At 49.7% G+C, this 9,546-nt stretch overlaps 1 protein-coding gene across 1 annotated transcript in view; it reads left to right on the top strand.

Annotated features, from left to right (window-relative positions):
- Positions 1 to 1,434: 1,434 nt before the first annotated feature.
- The window catches only part of RAB10 (RAB10, member RAS oncogene family), a 67,588-nt gene continuing 59,476 nt past the window's right edge, over positions 1,435 to 9,546 (top strand). The window contains exon 1 of the mRNA XM_056123798.1: positions 1,435 to 2,171. Within this exon, the coding sequence (XP_055979773.1) occupies positions 2,045 to 2,171 (127 nt within the window). The 5' untranslated portion in view covers positions 1,435 to 2,044. The remainder of the gene's footprint in view (positions 2,172 to 9,546) is intronic.

The following is a 9,546-nucleotide window of genomic DNA, read 5'->3' as shown; positions in this document are numbered from 1 at the left end:
ACCCGAAGTTGCTGAGGACTTACTTACTCCTGGTTTTGCACTCAGGGATCACTCCTGGAAGTCCTGGGAGGATCATAAGGGGTGCCGGAAATCTAATACGGGTTGGATTGCAAGGCAAGACCAGCGCCCTACCTGGGTTCTATAGCTCAGGGCTCCAGAAGTAGGAATATTTATTTTTTTAAGCTTTTTTGGGGGGTCACACCCAGCAATGCACTGGGGTTACTCCTGGCTCTGCACTCAGGGATCACTCCTGGAGGTGCTCAAGGGACCATATGGGATGCTGGGAATCGAACCCGGGTTGGCCGCGTGCAAGGCAAACGCGCTCCAGCCCCCAGAAGTAGGAATATTTAAGTCTCTCAAAGGGAGACCGCGGACCAACAGCAGAAGTCGGACGGGGTGTACGTGTATGCTTTGCAAGAGGCAGGTCAAGGTTCGGTCCCCAAAAAGCCCCTAAAACCGCTGGTATGGCCCCAGAATAAATAAACTACATACACTGTGGGAAGGAAGAGGGAAAAGGAGCTATAAATAAAAGCTGGGGAGAGAGGGCTCGAAGACATGTGCAAACAGAGTGCAAGGAAGAGGCAGCGTAGGCTGGGCTTGGCTTTCTTAAACTTCAACTTTTCACCCCGTGCTTCGATTTTGGAGGTAGGGAGGGGCCCTGCTTCGTCGGCTTGGAATTCGCGGCTCGGCCAGATTCCTAAAGGCCTGCGGGGGGCCACCGGCCGCCGGGAGCCCCTCAACCGGCGCTTCCTCTTCGCGGGGAGCCGGTCCTGGAGGACGCCCAGGTGTCCCTCTGTCCTCTCCTCCAGGAAGGCGGATGGATGACAACCTCCCAACCTGAGTGGCACGGCCACTTTCCCCGTACCCAACGCGCGCTCTCGGCAACGCCGACTCTTTCTGCTCCTCAACGTCCACGGGAACGGAGCTCCTCGGTTTCCCGGGTCACGAGCGGCCCCCAGGAAGCCTGGCCAAGGAGTGCAACTCCTTCCAGCACACAGGCTACTCAACGCCCACTTTTCCGCGGGCTTCCGAAGCAACCAGCACGTCAGGACACATGTCCACCCCAGCCCCATCCCTCGCACCCGGGCCCGGGTCCGCGCGCAACGAGCAGCGCGAGGCCGAGCATCCCGGGAGTGGCCCGAGAGGGCGATTCCGGGCGGGGAGGGGGGGAGGGGCTGGTCCAGGGGCTACTCCAGCGTACCGCGCCTGCGCAGTCGCAGGGCAGCCCCCCCCTCCCCTCCCCGCGGGGTGGGCGGGCCCGGCACGCCGCGCGCCCAATCAGGAGCGCCCGGGGAGCGCGCCCGCGGCCTCGCCCTCCCGCGGCCCGCCCTCTGCTCGCCGCCGCCGGGCCCGGCGTGCCCCTCCCCGCCCCCGCGCCGCCGGCCCCGCCCCCGGCGCGCGTGCGCAGAGGCGGGCCGCAGGGCGAGGGCGCGAGGGAAGGGCGGGCGTACGTCCTTGCGTGCGTCTCAGGCAGCGCGCACGCCGGCGTGAGAGGGCACGGGGAAAAGGTGGCTGTGGCCGGGGCGTCTCGGCTTCCTGTGGCTATGTAGCTGGGCTGGTCGGCCCGGGTCCTCCTTCGCCGCCAGCGCCGCGTCCTAGCGCCGGGTTGGCCGCGCGGCAGCCAGCCGGTCCTCAACGCCCGCCGCGCTCCCCCTCGACGGCCGAGCCTGCTCGCCCGCCCGTGGGAGCGTCCCGGCCCGAGCAGCCGTGAGGGGGGAGGGGAGGCCATTTTGTCCCGACCGACTCCCCGGAACCGGGCGGAGCGGCTGGGCAGAGGCTGCGGAGCCCGCGGTCGCCGCCCTCGGAGGCACCGGACGCCGCCACGGTCGGGGGGCGGGCTTCCTCGCCGAGGCCGTTTCGGGGGTCGCCCGCGCCCTCTCGAGACCCCGTGTGTGTGTTTTTTTGGTTTTCTTTTTTTCCCACGCCCGCCGGTGCTCCGGCCCTGAGAACGCCCGGGTGAGGAGTTGGCCGCGCGGAGAGACCGCGATCCCCCGGGGCCGGCGGCGGCGGCGACAAGGAGCAGCGCCCCGAGCCGCTCCTCCCAATGGCGAAGAAGACGTACGACCTGCTTTTCAAGCTGCTCCTGATCGGGGACTCGGGAGTGGGCAAGACCTGCGTCCTGTTTCGCTTCTCGGACGATGCCTTCAACACCACCTTCATCTCCACCATAGGTGAGCGCGGCGGGCTCGGGGGGCGCCCGGCGGCCCGGCCCGGCCCAGCCCCAGACCGCTCGCTCGCCGTCGCGCTCGCCTTTGTTCCCCGGGATCCCGGCGACCAGACCCGACTGGCTGCCCGGGGCCCGGCCTCGAGCGCCCTGGGGCGGGGTCTCCCCGGCCTTCCCATCCGGTGTCTGGCGCTCGAGTCCCCCCCCCCCCCCCCCCCGCCACCCAACCCCCCGCCCGGCGCCCGCTGCAGCCTCCGGGTGTTTCCCCGGTGCCGTCGCGCTGGCCGTGCCCGTGGCACCGGGGTGGACCTGCCCGAGAGGGTCGGTATTGGTCCGGGATTCATTGGAGGAGACCGGGGGGGCGCCGATTGGCATCGGAGCGCTCGGAGTCGCCCCCCCTTTTTTTTCTTTTCTTTTTTTTTTTTGGGCGGGGGGGGGGCAAGGCCTGAATTGAGAGACTCGAAGGCGAAGAAGAAGATGATTCCATATGGTCGACACTTGGCGCTCTCTGGAGGGCTGGTGTGAGGAATAATTAAGGCAAATTAGAGGGGAAAAGTGAGTTGCCCCGCTGTTGACTAATCCCAGGGATGTGTCAAGGCGGCGGCGGCGGCTCCGGGTGCTGGAGGTGGAACTCGGTGGCCCGTGGTTCGCCGGCGTGTTTCGGGGCAGCCCCGTCCTTCCCTGTCCCCCACCCACGGGCGTCTCCGGGGCGATCAGTGTGTGTCCCCGAGCCGGGGAGAACGTGCAGTCCCTCCCACCCCCCCGGGTTTTTTTTTTTTTTTTTTAACTTGCTGCTGTGATTTACAGGGAAGCGCCGTGGCTCGGCGGAGCCCGGGGACGGCTCCTGCACTTTTACCTCCTGTTTCGGAATTGCTTACTCTGGGAATTAGGAGCCAGAGTGACCTTTTTTTTTTTTTCATTGTTTTCCTTTTCGGAGAGGGAAGGAGACCTCAGGAAAGTCCCCTTTGACTCTGGTTAGAAAATTCAGGGACTTGAGCATTGATGGTGTGCCAAGAATTGTGTGTAAAAGCCACTCCCCAGCCCCCCACCCTCAGTTTCAGGGACACCCTTTGCCTGTCATTTGGAATTTAGCACGCAGTATTGGGGCCGTGGAGTGCAAGTGTAACTTGTTCATAAGGAAGCAGCTGCTGTTGTCTTTGAGCCCTGGATTGACAGAATTCAGTTATGAAATTAGCAGTTTATAGCATTGGTGAAATTTCACATTGATTTGGATTTCTTAGGATAAATCTTCTGATAAATAGCTGGTTAACCACAGCTATTTAATTCATTCTCATGGCGTTAGATTAAAATGAAGCTAGACAGGTGATCATTTCAAGTAGATTTTGGTTTTATTCTCTTTCTTGGTGGGGGAGGTGTTGTATCCTTAATCATCATTTTCAGAGTGTTTCTATTTTAGTTTCTTCACATTGCATACATTTTTTGAAACGTAAAGCTGTTCTGCCTGTGGGTTAACACTTCCTACAACCAAGTTTACTTTCATTCTTGCACTTTTAAGCTGTCTAGTTGGGGGAGTCAGGTGGTTAGTTCAGCAAATATTTAATGAGCATCTTTTGCTAGGCACTGTTGTAGATCCTGGGATAAGTTAGTGGTCACCACACTGGGAGACCCCGAGGAGCTATCTTTCGAGGACAGTCACCATGGAGTAGAAAGTGCCTTAAGAGGGGTAAGCCTAGGGTGGACAGGTTACTAGCTTACATCTTGGGGGTGTTTGACTAGTTTTGCATGGAGATGAAATCTTAGAAGCTTGAAGGACGAGTAGGAATAGGATCAGGGGTGAGAGGTAGTGCAGCAGGTAGGGCCTGTGCAAGGCAGCTGGGTTCGATCCTTGGCACCAAGCACCCTCAGGAGTGATTCCTGAGTTCAGAGCCAGGAGTAACCACTGAGTATTTTCAGGTGTGCTCCCTCTGCTTCCCCCAAACAGGAATTAGCTCAGAGGGGCCCTGGAAAAGGAAGCCTAGAACAAGCAGTAAGACCAGATATTTATTTGTGTGATAGCTTTAACTTGCCAGTGAGGAAGATGGAAGCGGAGGGTAGGGGGCAAAAAGCACTCGTAACGCAAATTTACTCTAGTCTTTTTGTAATGGTGCGTGCCCAGTGCTGTAAGATACTGCCATAGTCTTCCTTTACTTGGGAAAACGTGTGGTGGTTTGGAATCCTGATTCTACCGCTTATTGGCTGTGGGACGTTAGCAAGTTACTTAACCTCTCTGCTCCAGTTTTTTCTTTACATAGTGTAGTGATACTAGTGTATAGGGTAATTGTGAGGATTTTATGGGTCAGCAAGAGTAAGACTCTCATGTGGTGCCAGGATAGTGTAAGAGCATATTAGCTATATACAGACCATCGCCTTTGTGCTTCGAAGGTTCTTCCGAGATTTGTGAATTAAATGCCCTGAACACAGTGGTTCCCCAAATATTTGTTAATGCTCTGCTAAACAGCTTCACTTTAACTTCTGAAACTATTTTTATTAATTAGATAACTCTTTTTTTCTCTCTCTTTTTCAAATGTGCACCCAACTCTACTCAGTGCTTACTCCTGACTGTGCCCAGGGATCATGCTTGGTAATTCTCAGGGGACCATACAAGGTGGTGGGGATGGAACCACAACTGGCTGTTTACAAAGCAAGCTCCAAAACCTCCAGTTCTAACTTCCCTGGCTTTTTTTTTTTTTAAATCTAGTGCATTTTCTAATTATGGATAAAAGTGAAATTTGAGTTATCACTTGATTTTTAAGACCTCTTGAGGTTTGAATAGAAGTAGTTACCTTGCAAGGGTTCCGAAAGGCCAAATTTACTTGTAAGATGGTAGGCTTACCCTCATTTCAGGCAGAATCATTTTTGTTGCTTTTTGGTTATTCTTGGAAGAATGTTTATAGGATATGGTGGTTACTAGCAGTACTCACAGAAGCTGTATTTAAAGTTTTCTGTATACTTTTAGTTCCCATATGTATCTGTGTCAGAACCCATGTTTGAACCACCCGCACCACTGGGTGTGGCCTTCAGGCCTCTGAGTACTGCCTGGGTCAGCGCTGGTGGTCCTTGGAGCCAGTAGGGGCAGCTCCACATTCCCCCGCCTTAGAAATGAACTGTTCAGGAGTGATCCCTGAACCCACTTAGCATTGCTTGTGTGGGAGCTCCTAAAAAATACATCATGTAAAGATGCAAAAACAAATTACTGGTATATTCTACACTCCCCAATCTCAAAGTGAATCCAAGGGCATTAGACTAGTGTATGCTGTTCAAGGGCAGAGATCTTGCCTTTTTTTCTCTTTTTGAGACTAAGCATCTCTCGGTGCATGATAGGGAATGAAGGCAGGCACACAACTAGACAGACCCAGGTAGTATATATAGTCCAGATCCTTGAAAGTAGAATGGGAGTCGTGCCCCCTCCCCCACCTTTTTTCTTTTCTATCTACTTTCTGAGTACTACATATACAAAATAGATTATGAGAGGATTTTACTGAAGATTCTTAGCTGTTCAGCAGTGAGGTAATTTTAGAATGTACGTCTTGGAAATACAAAAACTGTGAAATATTTTGCTAAAAAAAAATAACTGATTTTGGATGAGCTTATGTCAGCAGTTGATTTGACTACAATGTTCTTGGCAGTATGAGTTTATTTTATTGAAAATAAAATTGAACGGGGCTGGAGAGATAGCACAGCAGGTAGGGCGTTTGCCTTGCACGCGGCCGACCCGGGTTCGATTCCCAGCATCCCATATGGTCCCCTGAGCACCGCCAGGAGTAACTTCTGAGTGCAGAGCCAGGTGTGACCCAAAAAGCAAAAAAAAAAAAAAAAATTGAAGAAATCCCGAAACAGCCTTTTTGGGGAGTGAGGGTTCACCTGGCAGTGCTCAGGGACTTTCCTGGATGGGTGCTGGGGCATCCCTCATGGTGGTGTCCTCTTTCTCAAGCAACGCTTGTGCCCCACCCCCTTAAGCTGTCTCCTCAGCCCATTATTACCTTTGAGTGATACAGCAGTTAACATGGATTTTTCTCAAAGCCAGAATTTTTAGTGAGCTATTTTCTGAATGTGCTTCCATCCGGTGCTGGTAATCCTCCCCCTACCCTTCATGACTTCATGTTTTCCGTAGGGAGTATTTGACATTAGGAAAAGGAGCCTGCTCCGTGTAAGCAATTAAATTGATAAAAGCTTTTGTTTCTGAGAGCTGTGTCTTGAATGCACCCCTTTTGTTATTTTTCTGAGTGGTTTTGGAGATGAGAACTGGTTGATTACATTGAACTTGAGTTCATTTTACATGGAGAAACTGCTTTTTAAAGAAATGAGCAAAACTATCGTCATAATAAATTTGTCTGGACTTTGCTCTGATACACAGTGCTCATGCGGCAGGAATGCCAGTGTTTAAGAATTTCTTTCATTTGGAAACATTTTTAGTGGATTAAGAACTGGTTAGGAATATAACTCCGTAATTGACCATTCTCTTGCATATATGTTACCATATTTGATTTCTATCACCACAAACAAGAAACAAAAACGATTCTGACATTTTCTCAGAAGATCTCCAAATGGTCAGTAAGCAGATGAGGAAACCCTCAACATCGCTACTTAGTAGGAAAGTGTTTCTCAGGAGCACTGTGAAATGTTAATTCATGCCTGTTAAGATGACTGCCTTACCAAAACCACCCAGACAATAACAAATGTTCGTGTAGACTGAGAAATTGGTGCCCCGGTGCAATGCTAGTAAAATAGTTCAATTTTTTTTTTTTTTTTGGTTTGCTATTATTTTTGTAACCCCAGCAATTCTCAGGGTTATTCCTGATTCTGCACTCGGAAATTACTCCTGGTGGTGCGTGGGGGACCATGTGGAATACTGGGGATTGACCCCAGGTTGTCCGTGGGCAAGGCAAGTGCCTTACAAACTGTACTATCTCTCTGGCTGTGATGATATTTTAAAAAATTTAATAGATGAGGCAGAGGAGTGAGTTAGCTCTGGAGGCTGGAGCTCTGGGTTCATCTCTGTGACCAGATGGTCCCCAAGTACTACCAGGTATGGACAAAAAAACTGAAAAAACAAAGTAAAGTAAATAGCCACTATATTATTTAGGAGTTCTACGTTTAGAGCAAAAGAATTTAAAACAGTGATTCAGACTGGTAATTGTGTGCAAAGCTCCTAACAGGTTTATTCACAACCCAAAGGTAGAAACACCTCAGATGTACATGTAAGAATGAGTAAATATACAAAATGTAATGTAAAAATAAAATGGAATATCATTCAGCCTTAAGAAGGAATGAAGTTCTGTATATGCTGCACAGTGAAACAGGTCAGACACAAAGAACAAATACTGTATGCAGTCACTTTTATAGAATACCAACTAGGCAAATTTTTAGAGAATAGTAGTAATCAGGGCATGTCAGTTACTGTTTAATGGATACAGTGTTTCAATTTTTGGAAACTGAAGAAAGTAGAGTTGGAAAATGTTGACTGTTGCCTAAAAATGTACTTTTGGGATAAAGGTGCATGCAACGCCCACGCTGATTAGATCCCTGGCAGCACAAAATTTCTCGACATCTCTGGGTGTAGCCCTCAAGACCCGTGCCCCCCCCCCTTGGACAAAAAACAAGTTGTGAATGTTTAAAGCTACTGAATTATATGGTTTTTTTTCCCCCTATTTTTATTTTTCTAGGTCTTCTCCCACCCCCTTCCCACGTTCCTTCCCGCCAACCTCCACCCCCCCCCCCCCGCCGCCCCCCCCCCCATACACACACCTGGCAGTGCCCAGGACTATTCTGGGCTCTGTGTTCAGTGGTCACTCCTGGCAGTGCTAGAGGAGGACCATTTATGGGATCAAATCAGAGTCGTCGTTTGTAAGGCAGGTGCCTTAACCTTTGTGTTATCTTTCTTGCCCCAGAATTTCTGTGGGGCTTGGGACCACACCCCAGGGTTACTTTTGGTAGTACTCAGGGCGCATATGTAGTACTGGGGATTGAACCAGGATTGGTTGTGTGCCGGGCAAGTGTTTTTCCCTTTCTATATTATAGTTTTTGTGCCATCCAGCGGTGCTCAGGGCTTACTCCTGATTTTGTGCTTAGGGATCACTCCTGGTGGGCTCAGGGAACATATAGGGTGGGTACCAGGACAAACAGTTCCCTGCCCACTGTACTATCCCTTACTCGGAAAAATAATATTTTTGAAGAACTAGCCACAATAATAAAACACTTAATTTCCAGTTTTGACCCCAGAAATAGAGCGTTCAAGATTGTAAAATACAAAAAATAAAAATAAAAGATTGTATAAAATACTTGAAAATGGAAAATCATTGTTTTAGAGACCCAAGAAGTACAACATATCAAAATCAGAATTGAGGACAGTGTTGGTTTGTTTCTTTCAATCATTGTCTAGGCAGATTTCTTTATTTGAAATCTTTACTAAGGCAGTGGTGGATTCACTTGCAGTTAAAAAAGATTATAGAGGGATCCTTTGTTTCTCCCATTGTAACATTCTGTAAAACTATACCATAGTGCTACAGTCAGGATACTGACATCTGGTGAACTGTACCAAAGTTCCTTGGATTTCCCAGTTTGTACTTTTGCTAGTGGGTAGGGCATTTCCCTTGTACGCCGCCGACCTGGGTTCGATTCCTCCACTCCTCTTGGAGAGCCTGGCAAGCTACCAAGAGTATTCTGCCCGCACGGCAAAGCCTGGCAAGCTACCCGTACTTATTCGATATGCCAAACACAGTAACAACGAGTCTCACAGTGGAGATGTTACTGGTGCCTGCTTGAGAAAATCGATGAACAACAGGAGGACAGTGCAGTGCTATTAAATTCCCTACAGTGTTAGCACTTGTATAGGGTAAGTACCACCAGTCAATATATTGAACAAGGACAAGGAACTCAGGGGTTCCTTTATAGCTGTACCCTCCCCCCCCCATCTTTCCATTTATAACATTTTGTCATTTCTTGAATACTGTAGAAGAGGAATCATACAGAATGTAACTTTTTTGATTAACATTTGTTAGCATAATTCCCTGAATATTCATCAGTATTGAGTGTATCTTTGTCTATAAGTTGTGTACTATTATGCATTCAGCAATTGATGAAACCATTCACCCTTTGAGAATCATCTCTTTGGATTCAATTCAGCTTTTGGCCATTACAAGTAAAACTGCTATGAGTATTTGTCTGCAGGTTTTTGTATGGCGCTTTTATTTCTCTGGGATACAAGCCCAATAGTATAATTACCGGGTCATACAATAATCACATATTTAGTTTATAAGAAAATACTGAACTGTTAACAGAGTGAGTATGATTTTATATCCCACAAATAGAGAAGTGCTCCAGTTTCTGTGTCCTCACCAGTATTCGATGGTGGTATTGTCCTTTCAGCCAAGTGTGCATTGGTA

This window comes from Sorex fumeus, unplaced genomic scaffold (assembly GCF_029834395.1).
Source record: "Sorex fumeus unplaced genomic scaffold, SorFum_2.1 ptg000006l, whole genome shotgun sequence".
NCBI classification, from domain to species: domain Eukaryota; kingdom Metazoa; phylum Chordata; class Mammalia; order Eulipotyphla; family Soricidae; genus Sorex; species Sorex fumeus.
The sequence above is the reverse complement of the archived record's forward strand: the minus strand, read 5'-3'. Positions and strand labels throughout refer to the sequence as shown.